This window comes from Odontesthes bonariensis, chromosome 23 (genome assembly GCF_027942865.1).
Source record: "Odontesthes bonariensis isolate fOdoBon6 chromosome 23, fOdoBon6.hap1, whole genome shotgun sequence".
In the NCBI taxonomy this organism is placed as follows: domain Eukaryota; kingdom Metazoa; phylum Chordata; class Actinopteri; order Atheriniformes; family Atherinopsidae; genus Odontesthes; species Odontesthes bonariensis.
The window spans coordinates 28,828,496-28,850,646 of NC_134528.1; the positions used below are offsets into that span (position 1 = coordinate 28,828,496).

At 39.0% G+C, this 22,151-nt stretch overlaps 1 protein-coding gene across 1 annotated transcript; it reads left to right on the plus strand.

Annotated features, from left to right (window-relative positions):
- The first annotated feature begins 497 nt into the window (after positions 1-497).
- On the plus strand, positions 498-21,890 carry gsg1l2b (gsg1-like 2b). Its single transcript, XM_075457083.1, has 5 exons — positions 498-798; positions 1,892-1,939; positions 4,305-4,457; positions 17,161-17,272; positions 18,167-21,890. The coding sequence occupies exons 1-5, from the start codon at positions 498-500 to the stop codon at positions 18,465-18,467; spliced, it is 915 nt and encodes a 304-aa protein (XP_075313198.1). The 3' UTR covers positions 18,468-21,890.
- The last annotated feature ends 261 nt before the right edge of the window (positions 21,891-22,151 follow it).

Below are 22,151 nucleotides of genomic sequence, written 5' to 3' on the forward strand. Positions count from 1 at the left end.
AAAGAGAGTAATTGGTGGCTTCCAGGGAGGTCATTGTTTTCGTGTAGCTACTGAGGCCTAAACATTCCTGAAAAATAAGTGCAGGATTAGAGACTATGAAAAATGGCCAATGACAAAACTGTAATGATAGTAAATGTTATTTTTAATAAGGGCCCATGGAGGTACACACTCTGCTACTCATCTACCTCTTTGCATGATGCTGAGAGGTGGTGTGTGTGTGTGTGTGTGTGTGTGTGTGTGTGTGTGTGTTTGCTGAGTGAGAGGGTGGAGTGCATAAGTGGGCGGGTGGGAAATAAAATGAGAGTGAGCTGCATTGAAGGAGCAGATGTGCAAGGCGCACCATCTAAGCTAGACACGCTGCGTTAATTAGCTGCGGAAATATTAACGGGATAACCGGATTATGAGGATTTGAGGAGGAGAAGTCGCCTGAATCCGGTTTCATACACGGTGGAGGTGGGGGGGGGGTTAAGTTAAGTGTCGTCACTCCGGCTGCTGTCATGGGGATAGACCGGCGGCGGAGAGCCTCTCTGGCTCTCACCTTGAACTTCCTCGCCTTGTTTCTGGCCGTGTCGGCGCTCACCACCAGCTACTGGTGCGAGGGGCTGCGCAAAGTGGTGAAACCCTTCTGCACCGGCCCGGTCACCACCAAGCAGGCGTTCTGCATCATGTTCAACAGCTCCAACATCAACGACACGCGGCTGGTCCAGTACATCTGGGAGACCGGGGAGGATAAGTACGTGATGAGGAAGTTTCACACCGGCATCTGGTTCTCCTGCGAGCAGAACGTCAACATGACCGGTAAGTTTGTGCGGGCACCGACTGGAGGGATGGAGCGCACAGCGGCGCGCGGACAGTGCGCGCGGAGAAAGGAACGTTGGTCTATTTACCACTGAAAAAAAAAAAATCCCAGCTTCGTTTTTCTTTTTTTCCTTCTTTTTTCAGGACCGAGATTCATGTATTAATTAATTAGGTTTTTTTTCTTCAATTACCAAACACTTCCAATCTTCTCCTCAGTGTTGACGTTTTGTGGTCATCCAAATCATATAGGTTACAGAACTTTAGTTTGGTCCTTGTATGTCCAAAATGTACGGAAGAGTATTAGGGCCAGGCATAAGAAAAAATAATAATATTTTGCCTGTCGAGATTAAAGTCGAAATGTGGAGAATAAAGTCGAATTTTCGAGAAAAAAAGTCAACTCCTCTGGTCCATCATCTAATTACTTTATTTTCGACATTTCGACTTTAATCTCGACAGGCAAAATATAAATATTTTTTTCTTATGCCTGGCCCTAATACTCTTCCGTAAAAATGCGTCGGGTTTTTTCAGTAATAAATTCTAATACTATTTGAAAAACTGACACCAGCTGACAAAGTATGAGTCACTATCTGAGAAATCCGTGCGCCTTGGTTTTAATGCCCCCATAAAAGCAAGGTTGCAGGCACACTGCGTGTGAGTTCATTTTCTTCACTCTTGTGGAACCTGCTCAGATGATTTACAGGTCAGCTGCAGAAAAGCCAGCTATTGCCTGCATACGCTGCATGTCAACAATATATTAGGCTACAGAGTTTAGTTTTTGTCTTCAGGGTGCCATAAGGCATTTGTTGTGTTGACTGTAAGGTTATAGCCCAGCAGATTTTCACTGATGGGAGGATAGAATTTGTTGCACTGCACAAACTCAGAAAGGAAATCCCTTCACAGATTGGATCAGACTATGTTTTTTTTTACCTTTAAAATCTACATAGCATCTTTATCCCTGTTTCAGAGAGTCTGCCTGTAGCTCCTAACATCAGTCTGAGAATATGATGGGATACAGATGAACTTATCAGAATGTTACAGTGGTGCCTGCAGTCACTGCGTGTCACTTAAATGTCTCATTTACTTTCTTTTTCAGGTGAGAAATGCAGAAGTTTCATATATGTCGCACCGCCTAATGAAAGAGGTAAGAATCTCTTTTATAAGATGTTGTATATAAACAAAGAAAAAAAATGTCAGTCATGTGAAAAAAGTGCAGAACAATGATTCAGGAATCATAAGAGGCTGAGAAAAGGCACCAAGCACAGTCAGACAAAGCTAATTTTTTCAGTTAGATCTGTTGGTTGATGCATCTAAATTATGCTTGTAATGATAAACATCCGGTTAAAGTTTTAGGGCAATCAGCTTCAAAGATTTTTGAAGTTGTTTTTATCCATGTTCAGACTCTTGTTAAAAAGTATATTTTGGCCGGGTGCTGCATATATTTCATTTTTTATATTCAAGCCAGCAATTCATTCCAAGCATCACTGGCAAGATTATGATAATTCCCCTCTTATCGATGTTTCTTTTTCTAATGGGTTTAAAATACTTTAGCCTAACACAAATGATTGGCTCTTGGGGATATTACAAATCTCTGGGAGTAATTGTTTGCACCGCTGGGAAATAAGTACAGATGTGTTCTTTAAAATCGATCACTTTTATATCTTCATCTGGCAGCAAATCAGTTCCCTCGGCTCTTCTGCTTTGCTGAGACCTGCTTCCTGCTGCATCCCCTGTGCAAACAGCCAAGCATTGTTCTCATGCGGGCTCTTTTGTTTGGTCTGAAAAGCTGCTGTTTTTTGCCTGATGAATCTATTTTTTCAACATCTGTAAAAAGGTTTAAACTGAACCATACAAAGAAAAAACATTTAAAAACAACATCCAGCAACATTTTCTGGACGTAAGCTCGTTTAAGGTGGACTGGTACAAAGAGGAAAACAGTCCGGAGGTCTGGAAGACCAAAATGTCACAATCTTTTTGGATGTTGTTGTTTAAAATGGTCTGGAAAAAAACTGGTGTGTCATTGACAATGGGTTGCTTCTTAGTTAATGGGTAATTACAGTAGATAACGGAAGTCCACATTCACAACACATGGCCCCGAACTACAGAGAACAAATTCCTAAATCAAGCAGCAAAGATGAAAATATTTTTTGCTTTATTTTCTCAACATACATTTCATATTGACAGCAGCCTCTAGTGGCCATAATAGTTATAACAGGTAAAGAAGAATATAGTAGTAAAGTAGTTATAAAACGATAAAGTTTGCATTAGGAGGAGCTTTGGGTGGATGGAGGGGCCAACAAAGCAGAAACTGCTGTTTATAACTACCATAACAATGATAATGAAGGATTTATTTTTGAAAACCAAAGCCATATTTAACTAAGCAGGCTGTTTATGTGCATAAATCATGTTTCCCCATCTAGAAGATGATCCTTCAGATCACATTCAGAGGGAAAGCACCAACAATAATGTTTGAAAAAGGCAGTTGATTTCTGTAAGAACTTTTGAGACCCTATAAAAATCGCAAAAAATTCAGCAAAGACCTGCAACAGGGCCTTCAGCTGATCCATCTACTGTTGACCCAAGCCTCATCAGAAATAGTCTCCATGGAAGGGTGGCTGTCAAGAAGCCATGACAGGGGGGAATTAAAGAAACTAAATTATTTAACGAAAGAAAAGTTCCCTGACCGGGAATCAAACTCAGGCCACAACAGTGAGAGCACCGAATCCTGACCACTACACCACCAGGGACATGACTTGGTATTGTGGACAGTATTAAATGGTCGACCTCCAAGCAAGAGATTTGCTAGTTTAATTTCTCTCTTCACTCTACAACGTACTGGTATCATATCAATAATAAAGTAGTACAACTATTGAAGAGCTATAAAAGGAAAGCATTTGTCATATGTTCCTGTTTGCATATAATTGTAATGCCTTAAATATGCACTCAGAACATTTCCTAAGCCTTTCCACGAGCCCACTTCAAATTCATGTAAAGAGATGTTTTATTAAAGTGTGACATTCCATTTAGCTGAAGGATGTAACTCTATTCAGGAAATCACAATGGGATACTTTCGGTGACAAGCATATTACATCTATTACACAACCTGTTATTAATTAACCACACAATAACTTCCTGCCCTTGGGTGATGTGAGCAATTTCACTGCAGCTTACATTTAAATCTGCCGATATTTCCTTCTACCATCCACACAGACCTTTCTCAGGATGTTGTGTCTCTTAATATATCTCACTGTATAGCCTTTATCTCCCTGTGAAGGTTAATAATATGGGCTATGGGGGAACTGATAGACCTTTCTTTACTCATTATTCCTCCCCCTCCTCCCTCTTTTCCACCCCTGCCCTCGTCCTTCACCGTAGCTAAAGCTTATCTCTCTTCTCACCCTTGCATTTCACCTCATCAAACTCACATCGTTTTCCCAACCATCGTTGCGACATGGATGCCTCTTTGTATTCTTCCTCTTTGCTGTTGCTTTACCAAACTGTCTTTGCAGGAGTGCTGTGGCTCTGCATCGTGGCAGAGTGCCTGTACATCCTTCTGCTGGCCACTGGGGGCATCCTCATGTCTCTGGAAGTGTGTCACTTTGGTAACGTCATCGATGGCCTCAAGCTCAACGCCTTCGCTGCCATATTTACTGTGCTCTCAGGTGAGAGGTGTCGTGATATTTACCATGTGTCACATAAAATGGAGTAACTGAGTCAAGTGTTAGGATTTGGATGTATATCTTGTTATTGTTCTTATTATTATAAGTATAATTTGAATTATCTTTACATTTTAAGAAAATAATTACTATTGCATTATTTTGAAAAAAAAAACAGGTATAAACCTTTCTTGGACATTGTTGGTGAAACTTTGTCTACAACATGTCGCTGATTGGTTAACTTGTGCAAGTAGAGCCTATGAACACTGACACAATTGTTCAGTTAAGTTTGGATTCTGCTTTTGAATAAAATGCGAAAGCAGAGAATGTGAGGGCACGTTACAATGGTTTGCATTATGATAAGGGAGCCCCATCTTCCATCTTTGCCGTCTGGTTGGCTTTGGTTTAGTTTGGCTATGAAATTGTTCAAAATGATCATATTTGTTGTTGAAAATGGAAAAAGAGAGAGATAAAGCTTCTTACCAAGAAAAAAAAAATTGCACTGCCAAGGAATAAGAGACAACATAGATCTGTACAATGGACAGCATAAAATCATTATCCTGAAGGTTTGCATGCAGTTAAAGACAGCCTTTGTACTAATGGTATCCTTCCAACATTATGCACAAACAAAAATAATTTCACCAACTTCAGTGCAGCCTGACGTCAACTTCACTTTCTCAGTGGCTGTGCATAGAAAAATTGGAGTCAGAGCTAGCATTAGCTGTCTCTTTGTCATAGGTCCAGGGAGGGTAAAAAGCTGTGTTTCAATGTAATGTATGAGAAAAATTGAATAGGAAATCATCCACTACTTATATGTGACTACTCAGGGCTGGGTGATCAGAAAAAAACTCTGGCCAGAACTGTAGGCAAAGAGGGTGCTATGATATGCTACGTTTGAGAACAGCTCCGTGTGCACTTAAGTCAGATCATTTCTTTAGAACATCATTTTGCTAAACCTTTTTATATTACACTCAGTGTCATTCACCTTTATTCATATGCCAAGTCCTCCACCTCTCCAAAGCGTAACACTTTTTTTTGTTGTAATACTTTAGCTTTGTTCTAATCAACATTGTTTTCATCCTGCTGTTTTTATGTATTGAATGTGAAAAAAACTTAACTACAGACAAGTCGTCCTGTGACATTAAAACATATTCCCTAAGGTAGCATCAAAGCTACAAACCTACGGGCTGAGGTTATCTTGGCAAGTACTGACTAACTTTCAAATGCTAGTTTTGTCAGTAGTATACTGGTCAAATTGTGCTACCAACTGGGTAGATATGGATATCTGGGTACATGTACTGTCAACAGCACGTAATCATGCATAGGACAGTTAGGAAACAGGTGTGTAACTTTGCTGGAATTTATTTTTAGCAGAGTAACACCCCGTCCTGACATACAGCAACGCAACAGTGACGCGAGCGAGCGATAAAAAGTAATTAGAACTTTTCAATGAGCCTGTCCTGACATGCCGCAAGCAAAGTCACTCTGTCCAGCAATGCCGCCTACCCCTAAAAAAAAAAACGCCCGCGCTGTCTCTATCTGGACGACATTTTGCGGCGGCGTCCCGCCCCTTAACACTTCTTACTGCTTGAACACGCTGTTTCCGGTTGACAAGCTAGTTAGCAACAAGTTAGCAGCGCTCAGCGAAGAATGGACGAGGAGAATTTGATTTGGATTGGTTTGGATTCTGAATCAATAGAATCACTCGCGACAAAATGGTCACTGCTTATCAGGACACCCTTGCGCGACATTTCGTCGTTGTTTCGCTCGCTGTATATCAGGACGGGGTGTTAAGGTTGCTGTTGTATCAGACATGAGTAGAGGAGGCGAGCAGTGGCGGCTCCTCCATAGGGGCGATTTGTGCGACGCACTACCAAACACGGAGTTTTTTTTTTTTTTTTATCTAGTTGCTAAAGTGGGACTGATCTACTGTAGGCAAACTGGTTGTATATGTCATTGTCCAATCAGATTAAGGTCGCGCCTGGTGTTGCTACGCCCATTTTGTGCGATTTCTGTCAGGGTCGAATTTGCACCAGGAAGCTCCCATTGACATGAATGGGACCTCGGTTTTTTTCAAAAATCCTGCTCCCAATGCATTTTCTATGAGGGTTTATGTGCTCGCACAAACGACGCACAACGTGCTTTCGTCATATGTCTGTTGCGCGGGACCATGAACATTCTACTTGTTGCTGTAACATTGTGGTTTTCAATAAAGAAAAAAAAAAAAAAACATTCTATGAAGAAGATGGCGAGTGTCGAGTGCAACAATACGGTAGTGTTTCTGACAGAAGTACCCTTTAGTCATCGTCGTACTAATGCGGAGAAGGAAGTCTGGAAGAATTTTGCAGGATTTTCGGGCTCGCCTTGCGAGGCAAAGATGAAACCCAGGGCTCCACCAACCCTGCTATTTTTCCAGGTAGTATTTGATGTAGCTGAATAACTTACCCTTTTGTGCTCAGTCATTGACTTGTAATGATTTAAATCTTTTATATAATGTTGACAATGATAGCAGAATGTATAATGACACATTCATTGTTAATGGTGCAGTATTATATTTAAAAAAGAGAGAAATCTCACATAAGTAAGCTGCACTTAACCATGTTTGACAACTGGTTATCCTTTTCTAAGTCATATTTTCCAAAACTTCAATAAACACTTGACTTGGATTTATATGTTGTCATTTTAATTACATTCTTTAGAATGAAAATTGAATGAATCTTATCATTAAGAGCTTATGTGTTTACTTATTTCATAGAATCCTGGAACAATATGAGGAAAATAAATAAATAATGGTTAAGGTGTAATATTAACTGATTGGCAAATTATGCAAAAAATAACAAAAAATTATTTAAAATTATTACAATAAATTATGCTACCTAGACAAATATACCTCAGTCCTATGGACTTTTATGGTACTTATGGACATAACGGGGGGAAATTGCAGTCACTTTGGTTATTTGGAAGACCAAATAACCCCTCGACTCTGCGTTGTGTTTATTTAAGGAAGACAAGGAGTTTCTGGATGATTGGACATTTTATTTCCTGCGTGGGAACATAACAGGTTTGCATCAGTGCAATCGGTTCAGCTTCGCACAGCACACTCTGATGCAGCTTTCACAGACTGGAAATTGCACTACCTAAAAAAATGTCAGGAGCCGCCACTGGAGGCGAGAAGGAGGAGTCATGGGCTACTTGCAAACGGCATACTCATTCAATCAGACAGTATGCAGAGCGTTCACACACAGTGCATTTCGCTCCTGCCCGAGCCGACATCAGCCGGCCTGAAGCTGATTTCGCTTAAGCTCTAAATTCTGTAAATATATAACTTTAGCAACATTTGAAACATTTTCAGGCGAGAAAGTAGTCGTTTAGACCCCAAAGGTGTTGAAAACCTGACAAAATACCAACTATTTACAACTTTGTTCCCATGAATTCGGCTCTACTAAAGCTAGCCGCAGTGAGCAACGCACTTCTGGTTATTTTCACAAAATAAAATACCCGTTGCCTTTTATCATAGGGAAAGCCATGATGGTACAATTGGTGCTTTTGTTTTGAAAACAGGAAGTGAACCTACCCTCGTTGTAGATAGCTTGAAACTGCCGTTTTGACAGGAAATGACGATCGGCGACGTCACGTTACGTTGCATCCTGGGTAGTTTGAGTATGAGTAGTAACCTCATGATGCATACCCAACATTTCGGAGAATCTAGTATGCATCCGGGAACTTAAAAAAGTTAAAGTTAGTAGTAGTGGGAGTAGTGGGAGTAGTAGGAGAAGTAGGCGGTTTCGAACACAGCCATTACCTCCAGCCAAGTCATACCAGTTGAACATTTTTTCATAAAACTTTACTGAGTAAAGTGTAGAAGCCTATAGTAAAGTTGCAGGAGAGGGGCTTATAAAGGGAATTTAGGTTTTCTTTCAGCTACAAATGGTACCGTTTAAAAGTGAAGGTTATCTGACAACGCCACATGGAGGCTACATTTCCACCCCCAAGATTATTAAAGATGAGAGTAAAGCACACAGGTTGGAAAGACCACCAACAGAGTGCAAAGTCTTTATTTACATAAAATCTTTTATTTGAACTCTTCTTTAAAAGAAACGGCAGTTTTCTGTAATAAAATGTAAAAGTAGTTGCAAAACTTGAGGCAGGACCATCATCCAAAGAGCAGGTCGCTACCCCTCCACCAGCCCCAGCTCAAGAAACATATGGCCAGAATTTATGAGCACAGCAGACAATTAAAACAGCACATGAGTTCTGAATTGGGTTAAAGAACTAAAACATCAAACACATGCAACACAAATTCTCAGAATTCTCACTGCTGCAGCCCACCACACCGGCACCAGGAGATCAGTATCCAGCCAGGGACAAAGGCCAACACCTGCTCATGGATGTGCAGGGCCACACCCTGCAAACAGAGCTACAACAGCTGTGTGTCTATCAAGGAGGAGGAGATGCCATCCTGCCACTCGAACGAAACATTATTATACTTTATAGAGTAAAGTAATGTATAGTTAACATTAAAACAAAGCTGAGTAACAAGGAGGCACATTAACTAGAAGATCCACTGATCCACTGTGTCCTGATAAAATTTGTACTTTTTGGTAATAACCAATTTGGATTATCTTTAAATATGCAATTCAGACACAAAGGAAGCACAAGCTAGTTTCCCATTTATTTTTAGTTCAACATTTTAGTTCAAAACAATTCAGTGTTTTACCCTGCTTGCATGTTGGCATCTGTCCAATCCCACATTCAGGCCAGTTGCTGCCCCAAAGCCCCTGAGGAGATTTTCAGCTAGTTTGCAGTCTGCCTCCAACTCTGAGTGCAGGAATTCTAACAATGACCTTCTCACTAATCCATCTGTGGAAATGATGCCGACCACCACTCTCTGAGCAGTGATTCAGCAGTGAAAGATACTTGGCTCAAAAGCAGCATCTCGCAGCATTTTACTTCATCCGGTCAAATTCGAGAAGTCTCTAAAACAGACATTTTCTGAAGAGTTGTGTCCCGTGTACAACCTTCCTCCTTGTACTAACTCAAAAAAAAAAATCCATCTGTTGAAAAGATATTCCAATCGGTTTTTTACCTGCTAGTGCAATTCTTGCTAAAGCGGTGGTGAGACTAATATACAGTATTTTGGCAAAAAGTCATCGTCGACAGTTGGAAAACAACACGATTTTTCCTTTATATCTATTGTGATTTAAAAGTTGGTCCCTTTTGGGAATTCCTTAAAGAAACACATGGATATTTAAAAGTTATTACACTTAAAGCTTCATATCGATCGATTTGGTGTAAGAACTGGATTCTCCGAGGCTGCTTTGATTTTTGACTCACAACACGGTGAAAATAAATAAATAATGAATTCCTGCCAGAATGTGAAGTAATGAACAGAAATGAGCTAGTTAAATAACACTCAAACCTCTCACTTGCTGGAAACTTCATTCGTGCCATTTGACATAAATCTGTCTCAGCTATACAATAAACTGTATAGCTGAGACTATACAATTAAATGAGATTCAAACCCAGGAATTAATGATAATATCCAGTGATATTACAGTTATAGTAATGTATCATTTTATTTATCCAGGAAAAAACACACTGAGATTAAAACCTCTTTTCCAAGAGTGACCTGGCCAAGACAGCAGCGTAAAACAAAGAACACACAACGAGACCAGAAATACAGGAGCAAATACATAAACACATGAACAACAGTTTCATGAAAAACACCCTGGAGATATCACAAAGTATTAAATATTAGGGCGGTTACAGGGGCCAAGTGAGCTTTAAAAAAAGCTGAAGATATTACATAAACTAGTTTGCTTGTTTGACTTGTCATTACTTGATTTTCTATGCATTTATTCAGGTTGTATTCTGATTTATTTCAACATTTATTGATCAAATAATTCATTTTTATTCTTATTTTGGTGTTTTCTTTTCATTGGTTTCTTTATTTATTGATGAAGTTGTTTTTTTTAACCTACATAGACATAAGATCTAACTATGAAATGTGTGATTTCATGAAGTCTATATGGCTGATCTGTAAGCAAATATTTGGCTATTCATATATCTAGCAGAAACAGAAAACTCTTCTCTTTTTTTTTTTGCTGCGTTTTTGCTCACCTGACAAACGGTTCCACAGCGACATTTTTGTGCGGTTATAGCAAGGAAAGCACAGGTGAAGTAAATTTAGTTCATTATGGCTCTGTTGCATTAAGTCTGCTGATTGGCCATGACAGTAAACCTGAATACAAAACCTCTAACTTATCTGAAATGAATCCTTTCGTTATAAGTGTTACACTTCTCACCTGTTACAAGCCAAGAAATGCTCAGTATAAAGGCCAATGGGAACTGTATGGAGGAACTGAACAATCCCTTCATTTCATATTAAGCTGAATTGCAGAATTGCCCATCAATCACAGTGGCTTGCTTGAATTAGTTAGTTTGAAAACTTAGTATATTAATACTTAATACACATGCAAACGTATCACACTGCAGTAAAAGTAACGCCTATTGTCGCATATATGCTACAAACCGTTTGACTCAATCAACCAGCTGAGATAGCATCTTTATTCCCCCAATGCCGGTTAGTCCGACTCCATATTCACTACGGACCTAGGAACCTTTATATAAATAAATATGTTAAAAAAAAAAGGGTGAATAATAAAACGTTTTTTTTTTCACTGTTATATTACTGTGTTGTTGTTATCTTATTATTGACCAGGATGCCTGGTGTTGCAAATAAGCAACATACCAAAATTTCTATTTATTTTTTGGGCAAAAGTGAAATTAATAATCTCAGCATTATTTACCATCTACTTAAGGGGTAAAACACACACAAAACATTTTTTTATATACAGCTATATAAATTCAGGCATTAAGGGGTTAAAACTAGCTTATTAACAAGCTAAGCTAACATTGTTTGGTTAGTTTAGCTGTAAATGTTAGCTGTTAGTGCTTAAATTACTATAGCGGCAGTAAAAGATATCTCAGGTGGACGATCATGCCGTCTAGTGCATGGAAAAAGTGCAGGTGATGTTAGTGATGTTGCATGGTTGTCTGAGTGGAGGACTTTTGTAAAGGGAAGTTTCCTGAGCTGAAATTTCCTTAGCAGGGATCACGGGGTAGGGATTGTTGTCCATGTAGACTAAAAAACATCCACCATCCTGCTAAGTCTTTGTTTTTTTCCCGGTTTTCCCGGTCTTATGCAAGAAATAGTTAGCTACCTTACAGCTAACTTACACAGATGCCACTAAAGCTGTGTTCACATACAAACACCAGAGATTTTCAGGAAAAGAAACAGACAATGTGGTCCAGACTTTTCTGCTGAACAGATCAGGTCAGGGGAAAGCACAAACACTCACCTGCCTGCACACGTGAAATTCACAGAGTCTCAGCATGTCACAAAACAGCTGTTGACAATCCATCAGTCATCCTATTATGGTGTCCTCATTTTTGCATTTTCAGTTGACAGGAGTTGCACTCAGAATGCTCCTTTGTGGCTGGAACACCCTTAAAGTTTTGTTTTCATACCCTTACTGAGGTTTTTTTTCCCCATTCTGACTTTCTTTTGAATTGTAACTGATTCTCTCAACCTTGTCTGCATGTGTTATGTTTTATTTAAACAAAGCTCACCGTCTGGAGAAGCGAGCTGCGTAAACAAGGAAGATGAACTCTTTAAAGGGTTTTATCTCGCTGCAAAACAAAGGGAAAAAAAAGATTTTTGACATTTCATATTGCATCATCTGTCACGGTGTGTAGGCTCGTAAACAGCCTCCAAAGCATACAAGATTGCGTGGGGCTTGCTGTACTAAAATGTTTGAATTTGGAAAGGCATTTAAAAGTTGTTGCTCCTTTTAATGGGATGAGAAGCATGAGAGAGACTATGGTAATGAGGTCTAGAGGAAGAATTCAAGGGCTAGATTAGAGTTTATTACACTTGTCAATTAAGCGGCATATAATGAAAATGTATAAGGAGCTTGCGACTGAGGTGACAATGGGAACAATAAGTGTGTGGCAGAGGGACGAAAAAAACACTTTATGATGTGAGGAAGTAGCTTGAGCTGCATTGGCATGCTTTGCACTATACAGTTAAATATTTACAAATGAAAATGACAGGGAGCACAGCTTGTTAGTGGTTCATCTTGGTTTAGGTCCATGCACATAATACATTAGATTAAAAGAATATCCCAAATTTAGTCAGTGGCATGTACGCATATTTATATTTGAAAAATAAGCAAATAAGGCAGTTGACATGGATGCCTATTATAATGTACAATTACCCTATTATACAAGTGTATGGCGTAATAGGTGTCCATATATACATATATATACTTTTCTATGTGTAAGTAGAGGGGCTGAATGGTAAAGTGAAATAGTCTTCCTGCTGAAACTCTTCAGAGAATGAACACTTGATCTATGGCAGAGATACTCATTATGCGGCTCCTCAAGCTTTAATTGGCGGCTCGCACTCGCATAGTAGCTTATAACAATATGGTAACAATAACAATACATTTTTTCAAATAACACACAGCGAATACTGCACAGTATTAAGTATTTTTATTAAGTTTGCGTTTTTGTAGTATGAAGTATTCTTATTAAGTATTAATTAAGGCTTAATGGTGTTTCCTAAAGGGGGCTCTGTTAAACCTGGCAACGCGGCCCGCTTAAACCACCATCACACCTGACCGCAGTGCACGCTAGCTCCTTTAGCCAGCGCGAGATGCAGCACAATGAATCAGTTTTTATTTAAAAAAGGGCAAAAAGCAGCACAAAAACCATGCTCATCCTGAATGTCTCACTATGATTACAATAACAAACTACAAATACAACATGAAGAAAGTCAAGGACATGTACGCCAGCTTCCGCTCATCCCAGTATTAAGGTAAATGTGGTCTTATTTAAAATGTATTGGCTGTGTTGTTTCTTTTTTTGTGGGATGTTTTATATGTAGAAATGCATATTTGCAAAAGGAGACTTTGGTATGTTGTCGTAAAAGTGGTTCTTCCCTTGATTTTGCTCTGCCAATGTGGCTCTTGAGAAAAAAAATAGTGAGTATCACTGATCTATGGGGTTGTCCTTTGGTATCTGGCACAAGAATTCTGGCAACTCCTCCTTTGTTTCCCAGGACAGCGTTGGGTCTCAGTGGATTGATCGTCTTCCAGTGCATCTTCATCAAATTGGGATCTGGGAGTTTGAAGGCCAGGTCTTTGCTTTTGGCTCTTTGCCCTGTTTCTCAAGCTGTTCCTGAGCAGTTGTTGTGGTATGGTGGGGTTGTTTTTTTCTTGCTGGGGGAGCTATTGCTATTGTCATGGAGTGTTGCTGTAAAAACATGCATTGGTCTGCATATTTTTGTGGATCGTAAGTGTCAAAAAAAACATCACGAGTGTAACCGGTATGAAACCTCTGCGTTGTGTTAAGGTTAGAACGAATGGAGACCACGCCGCTGCTCTTTTGGAAGGTCTTTATTTTCTTCCACCTTTCGTCACCGAACATCAGAAAAAAGAGGAAGAGTTTAGGCGGGACCGTGTCTTTTGTCGCGAATGTTGCTCCCCCATAAACGAATGTACAGAAACAGAAAAAGAAGACAAAAGTTCCACCTGACTATTCTTGTCAGGCTAAAAACAATCATTTTACACAAGCCAAATTAACCCTTGTTACACGAGTGCCACGAGCCAAGATTCCCAGCAGTGCACTGTATTGTAACAAGAACATCGATGCTACACATTTGACCTTTCTGTGTATTGGTAGACATGTATTACTGTATTACCTAATATTCAGTTTGAAATATTATTTATGGATCTCAACTTGCTATGTCTAGAACAACATTGTATTAGCTGTAGAAATGTAGGGAACAGAAGGAGTTATTCCTTATCACTCCATTTGATGAGTCACTTACTCGTAGAGCTCAGATAGCCTCGGCATACCAATAAACTAGCTTGCAGACACTTGGGACTATCTTGGATTTTACTTGCTAACATGAGGATATTAGTGACAATATGCTGAGACAGATGTCAAAATTACCTGTTAAATCAAAAGAATAGCTATTCAAAAGTAACTGACTCAAATCAAAGAGTCAGGAGTTTTCACCACCAATTAATAAGAAGCTACATCAGCAGCTGGCTTCAGCACAGACATTACTCCAGCTGTCGTTATGGGATGGCCCATGTAGTATTTTCTAATGCTTAGTATGTTCTATGAAAGGATGTAGCCTACACTTGCTAACATTATCTGTTAACAAATCCCTGTTAACGAGCCTGGAACTTTGAATAAAACATATTGCTTCTGTTTGGCATGAGAGCATTGGGGATTGATGAAGTATGTCAGGAGTTCATCAGCTGTTGGTAGGAGAAAAAAATGTCTGAATATTGATTTTCCAATACCTTCAGAATTAATTGGATCATATTTTTTTTGTAAAAGTTTAACTCAGGTTTGTGTACAAGAAAAGAACAGATAAATGAGAAACAAGATCATATTTCTATTGAAAGTTCTTCAGCATCTTATACTGTTATACCTCTTTTCTTCATTTTGGTTGATTTTGCTGCCCCCTAGCGTAGAATAAGGCTCAACTGTGGTACACCTGAAGGGTATTACATCCCCAGTGTAGCATGTCCCTGTTAAGTGCTTTGTTCCTAAAAAAAGATTACTCGGATTGACATTTTCGACTTCACCTTATGTGTACCAAACATGCATAATTTCCCATTGTAAGAATGTGCTGAGACCCAGAAATGTTTCATTCATCCTGACACAAAGCTGTCCCTGATCTGCATATAATTATGATAATGTAGCACTGGGATTGCTTTGAGAATAAACATAACCATTGATAGGGATGAAATGAAAATTGAGGTGTTTGCTGCGGAATCTGGTGCACCCTTGTTCAGTCCAGGGATTTGGGCGGCTTATGTGGTAATCGGATTGGAAGGCTCCACTTGCTGCTTTTTATTCCTCCTCTATTACTAAATAATCCTTTACTTTAGTAATATTATTGGCCAACTATAGCTTGTAACCTCAACTAGGTTTTACACACAGTTTTACACTCACCTATTTACTCTCAGACAAATCAGCATCCTGTCATTGTGAACACTGAAAACAATTCTAGTTGGGTTTCATCCACACCCATAGAATTTACCACTGCTTATTTTTAAATAGCTTTTTAGCTGTCCTGGTTTTATTATAGACACGTTTGGATTGGCCACAGCTCCTGAATCCTTTGTTGTGCTTGGAGTTAGTGTTGCCTTAATTAAAAATGAGATGGAATTGAGGAAACTTTGTGTTAATCTGCTGTAATATTAAATTGAAATATTAACCCGTTCCACTGATGGTAACTCACAGGAGAAATCTTCCTTCAATTCATCTAGGTTTTTAGACTTATAACTACAAAAATCAACTAAAGATACTGTATAATTTGCCACAGCTTCCACACTCTCTAAACACCATTATTATGTACATAACGAAGTGCTAACCATTTCCAGCTTTTGCTTTTACATTCATTTAACTAGAAAAGGGTGCTCACAGTTTTTAGCCAACTCATACAGTAAAGTATTTGATGCTAAGTACATCTCTGCTACTGCTAGCAGCAGTTCACCAGCTAGTACAGTATGACAAGCTGCTTTTTATATATACCGTATATTCAGTATGTCATTGTGAAATGCATTTGTGTCATGCAAGGATGAAAAGTTTAGCTTGCATAGCAACAGCAACTAAAACCATGAGGGCCTCGCAAACAGTAAAGTTACTCTCCTGATTTCTGCGTCTCATTTTGTTTTTATCTCATCGACAAAAAAAATTTCATTTTGCCTGTATTTACTATATTTCCACCTGCATATCTGTGATTGCACCACTTGGTCCTATTTGCAAGTCCTAAGAAGATGCTTATGAATCATGCATGAGCAAGTAGCTCCTCTACACTGTGCTGTGCAACTAAAAAGTACTGCAAGATTCACTCATCCCAATAAGGAACCTGTTGAAGCTGACAAAGAAACACTGGCTGTGGCACACATAGTTGACCAGTATTGTATTTTTTGACACCATAAATGTATATGTGATCATGGTCAGATGATACACCATTTTAAAAACAGCATTACCAGGTTTGACTCACTTAGAAACCTCAGAATCTGCTGCTGATATAGTGATAAATACTTTGGCTATTTCACTATACCTGCCAGAAAAGGTACAAGCAGATCTTACAAATAAAACAAATCTGGAAATATTTTATAAGCGAAAGTCCTGTATTCTAAGTGTTGTTTTTTTTAGTGAAATGTACTATCGGCACATTTCTGAATAAGCATCCCTTCCATGTGTCATTCTGATGAGTTTTTTTAGGGATTGTTGAAACTGATGCCTAATTCTGCAACTTCTACACACTATCTAGTAATTCTTAACCTGACCCACTGCAAAGTGTCATGAGTAAAATTTGCACGATCATAGGGTGGAAATGATCAAAAAGAATAGATTTCATATTTAAAATTGAAATATCTGATAAGTTTTTACAAGGGAAATCCCTTTCTGAAGCTGTATAGTGATTTAGTGGATGTGCAAAGCTGCATGAAGATAACATGTTTCATTCAGTTCATTTGGTTTTCCATGTGTACAATAATATACTCCATCTGCTGTTCACTCAGCTGTGCTACACTGCCACCACGTGGTGACATTTGAGAAGTAAACTGGTTGCTCAGAATTTGTTTAGCTCATTACCTCCCCCAACATGTTGCAGGTCTGCTGGGCATGGTGGCCCACATGATGTTTACCACAGCCTTCCAACTGACTGTTAGTATGGGCCCAGAGGACTGGAAACCTCAAACGTGGGACTACAGTTGGTCATATATGTGAGTGAGATTTTCTTCAGTTCTGCATTGCCCTGTTTCATGTCTCTCTGACTTAAGTCTTCAATAGCTTTCCAAAGACAAGCATTAACAACTTTGAGCCTGAGTCGGTTTCATAACAATGCGGACAATGATTGATAAAACAGGATGCATACAAGACAACAAAGGAGTCTTCAAAGTGACGGAAAAAATGTCACAAAACGTGTTCCATGAAAGATGAAACAAGGAATTTTTAGAGGTACACCTCAGCACCCCATCAGCACATCGGCACACAGCGTTGAAACTGAGTGATGTCGCCTGACATCACAATCTAAATTCAGCACAAAGACACCATGAAACACTTCCAGAGCAGCCGTGTGAGGACGTGGACGGCGTGGAAGATAACCATGCAGCAGCTGAATAATGTTAATATGAAAAGCTGTCCAAAGAGGCATTTTTTTCCTTTGGTTATTGTTTGTCTGCTGAGCACTTGTCAAAACAGACTTGTTTTTCTTGTCATGCAGTAATTATTAAGTGACAAAACAGTCTTGACAACCGATTATGTTTTTGTGCAGTAATTGTTATGTCAGCATGCTAAAATAATGAGAGATCCTTTTTTCTGAAGTTGTTTTTTCGGGCAAAACCATGGTTGTTGTGCCAGGATCGTTGAGGAAAAACTTTCCTGACACAAAAAAGTTTTAAAAGATCACCCTGGTACTTGCTTATCTTCCTCTTTGGCCTCCAGGTTACAAGTTGTTGTTGATATCATTTAGTCATAGAAAGTAGTAAAATTAGCAGTACAATTTCATATCTTTTGATCCAAGTTCTAAGATTTCCATAATTCAACCTCTTAGATTCAAAACAATAATCTCCTACTAAATAAAGTGGCTTACATGAATTTTTTTGTCTCTTTCTTAGTTTGGCGTGGAGCTCCTTCACGGCCTGCATGGCATCCTCGGTCACCACAATCAACCGCTACACCAAAACCATCCTGGAGTTCAAGCACAAGAGAAGGAACATTGAGAAGAACATGAAAATCAAGCAAAAGCTGCTGGAGCTGGACTCTCCAGAGCAGGTGTGGGACATGTACATCAGCTCAGTGCCGAGCACTGCTGAGGAGCTGCTGGACCTGTCATCAAACGGCCGCAAGCTGTCCAACACCTCCATTTTCCTGGACCTCAACGACCTGCCCGATCCACAGGGAGAGGAGTATTGTTAGACGAGTGGAGTGTAGCATTTTCAAACGTCATTATGTCATTGACATGTTCATGTTCGACACAGTGTAAATACTATAGACATTGGTCATGAGATCATGGTTGAGACCTCTGATGATTTGTTTTTCCACCACAACCCGAACATCACATGATGCACCTAAAAACACAACGTGGCTAACATATTTGCTAAAAGTTTAATCATTAAACAGACAAAGAACAAAGTTACCATTTAGTTGAAGTCATGTTTTTGGCCACCTGATAAATGCAAGTCAAACATTTATGTCTATTTGTCTTTACTAGCTCCAAGTAGATGTAATAGGGTCTTTAGCTTACTAGATGTTTCAGGTCCACCAGCTAGTTGTTGATGAAAGCTATAAAATCTATGAAACTTCAACAATGAGCTTAAAGACACTAAAACCTGAAGAGCTTCTAATGATCCTCTCTGGATTCATCATGCATACTGAGCAGAAGAGAGACCTAGCCAGCTTTAAAGCTGAAACTAAAACCTCAATGTTCCTTTAAGCTGATGTTTTTCCCTCCATTTCTTAAGAAAACTCTATATCATCAGAGCATCATTGACCTTTTCTAACTGAGTCTGATCCAAAAATTGTTGTTAATGGCAGACTTTGAATGTTGGATACTGTGGCAGTATTCTAATATTGGCAAAGGCCCACGTCTGTGGGTAGCAGTAAGGTGGTGCAGCACTGCCAAATGTAGTTGTAAGCCTACATTTAGTCCAATCAAAGCAAGTCAGACGTAGAGAATCTGATATAGAGGCGCCATTATTTTTGAGGTTTCCAACACATGCATATAATACAAAGCAATAGTGGGAATGTACGTATAGGCAAAGTACGTAGAGATGTCATTGTTTCCTCAGTTTGCTAAGTACACACAGATACTCTAGAGGTTTTTAAGCCTTTCTAAAAATACTCACTTTGAAATTAGTTTGGGATTATTATTGAAAACTCCATTTGCAAATGGATGATAGGTATAAATGCAGAAGATAAAGTCTGTTTTGCATTGGAGTGAACTTGGGCCTAATGCTCTTGGCACACAGTCAGTTTTAGGGCAAGACTGATGCGTAAGTAAGCAATACAACTCTGAACAAGGGAGGTATAATGACATGGCCAACACAGGATGTGTGTAAGAGAGAGCCACCATCGAGGAACATGCCGCTCTAACCATCAACCCTGTGGTCACCCATAATGCCAGCTTGCTGTGTGTAAGCACACACTGACGCGGCGCTGAACCTCTCTATCCAAGCAGAGGTCTCTGCAGAACAGATGTCGGCTTTTGTCAATTAAAATGGGACTTTTTCAATCAGTTTTCTTTAACTTAAGTGAGTGGTGGTTTTGACAGATGATGCTGTGCTGCGCTTTCATTAATACAGAGCAAAAGCCACATGGTGTATTCAAAGTGAACTTCAACAATGAGCGTGTGAACATGTAGTCTTAATGGCCCACCATTCATCTTCACTTTTAGAGTCATTTTGCTGCCTGACAACAGAAATAGAAAAATATGTGAATGAGAGCAGCTTTTTTGGGGAATTTGGTTCTATTAAGATGCAACATATATATATATATATATAATTTCATTATCTATATAGCCTAGTTTATAACTTCTCCTTCTTCACACCTACAAACATCTATTTTTCATGTAAGAACCAGTTCCTGCACAATGAAGTTATCGAGTGATTCCAGCCAAAAACATGATAGTACAAATGTCCACTTACATACTGCAGAGAACCCATACTCCCTCTATTTGGCCTGTATGATTTACCAGAAGGGAACAGAGGCAGCTTAGCAAGGACCTCTTGTTACGTTAAACCATTGCATTTCATATTTTGGCTTTCTTAAATGTCCTGAAAAGGCTCTTTATTCTTCGCCAAAAATCAGGGCAGTAGCAACCATTATGAAGACTGAGAGCCAAGTGTGCTGAATGTAGAGAGGTCACAAGGCCCTGGTCCCACATTCTTTATTGTGATTCACTGATTCAACATCTGAATCATTCCTTCAACTCTTTGAGTTCAGGTAAAATAAAGCAGGCAAACAAAGTCAGTGAAGATATTCAAATTTTAAAGTCTGCCTGCTTGTTTTTCCAATTTAAAGATTAAATTCAAAGTATTAAAACTAAATTCTTACTTGCTCATTACTTACTCATCATCTCATCTCACTCATTTTTCACCACTGTCTTTATAGGAAGAGATCAGATCATTTATATTTCTGGATTAGTCAGAGTTCCTGTTTCTTTACCATTAACCAACAAGAAACACAATCATAGAACTCAGGATGTAAGGCATTTCACATGTAAAAGTTTTTGCACCATCTGATACCATTTTGGCTCCTTCAGAAACAGATGATGAGTACCTAGACTTAGACATGGTTGTGTCAGCTTTAGCTCAGTCAGTTGAGCCCTTGTCCCTCAACAGCAGGTTCATACATTTGATCACATCTGTTCAGTTAGTAAAATGGCATTTTTCACATTTCATTTTTGAAAAAAGAATGCTCTGTTTCAAGGATTAGGCTGTGTAAAATGGAGTATTTGATTAATTATATCACAAATAATACTAAGGTTAGGCTATAAGTTAAAGCTCTGGCTTTTATAACATACTTAATACCTTGTCCGAGGAGTTTTTCCAGGTCCTTGCCAGTTTATATGCCAGTTTTGACTGACATTCATGCTAGCTTGCTAGGTTACAAAAAACCTAGCTAGCTAACAAACATGTCTACAAGCTAGGTTACAGCAAAACTAGTAAATGTGTTGTTTGCTAGCTAGGTTTTTGTTGCAAAAACTATCTTTAAAATAACATTTAAAGAACATTTTATTTTATTAACACCAATGCTTGCCAGAGTGAAAAGGATGTCGGTTCCATGGGTGGAGGATACCTGTAGGAATCGCTGAGTGCCTTTACATCCATGCAGCATGCCTCTGATCACACAGCATGCTTAATGAGCTACTGTTTCTCCAACCAACTGCATCAGAAGAAATGTGTAGCTGTCTGTGCAAACTGCCAAAATGCATCAGCAGGAGGAGCGCATCTCTTTTGAAGCTGTCTGTAGCTTAATGTATTTTAATATTTACTTGATAACGTGGTAATTTAGTTGTATTGACAGTACCAAATCTGAATCTTAATCTATGGGTCATTTTAAGTGCATTTTTAAGTGTATTTCTTCACTTGTGACGTCAATATTTTTCCAATTTTCTCTGCAAGAATTTAGATTATGTTTCACCACCCTGGGCTGTGAAACCATTGATGCTGAAGCATGGATCTTTTTGTCTTCGTATGTACATCTTAACTTGTAGTATTTACAGTGGCTCATTCTGTGTAGTGTTCCTTAGTTACTTAATGTTTTATGGACTATTATGTGCAGTCCAGTATATTAATATGAATAGAAAATATTTGTGAAGATTTTATTTAAAGATAAATAAGAAGCATATATCATAATAAAGAACTTGTTTTTATCATGTTTGCCATATTGATTTTTATCATTATATTTATATATTCTTTGAGGGCTGCACGGTGGTGTGTTGGTTAGCACCATCGCCTCACAGCAAGAGGGTTCCAGGTTCAACTCCCAGCTGGGGCCTTTCTGTGTGGAGTTTGCATGTTCTCCCAGTGTATATGTGGGTTCCTCTCACCATCCAAAAACATGCATGTTAGGTTCATTGGTGTCTCATTTGTCTCTGTG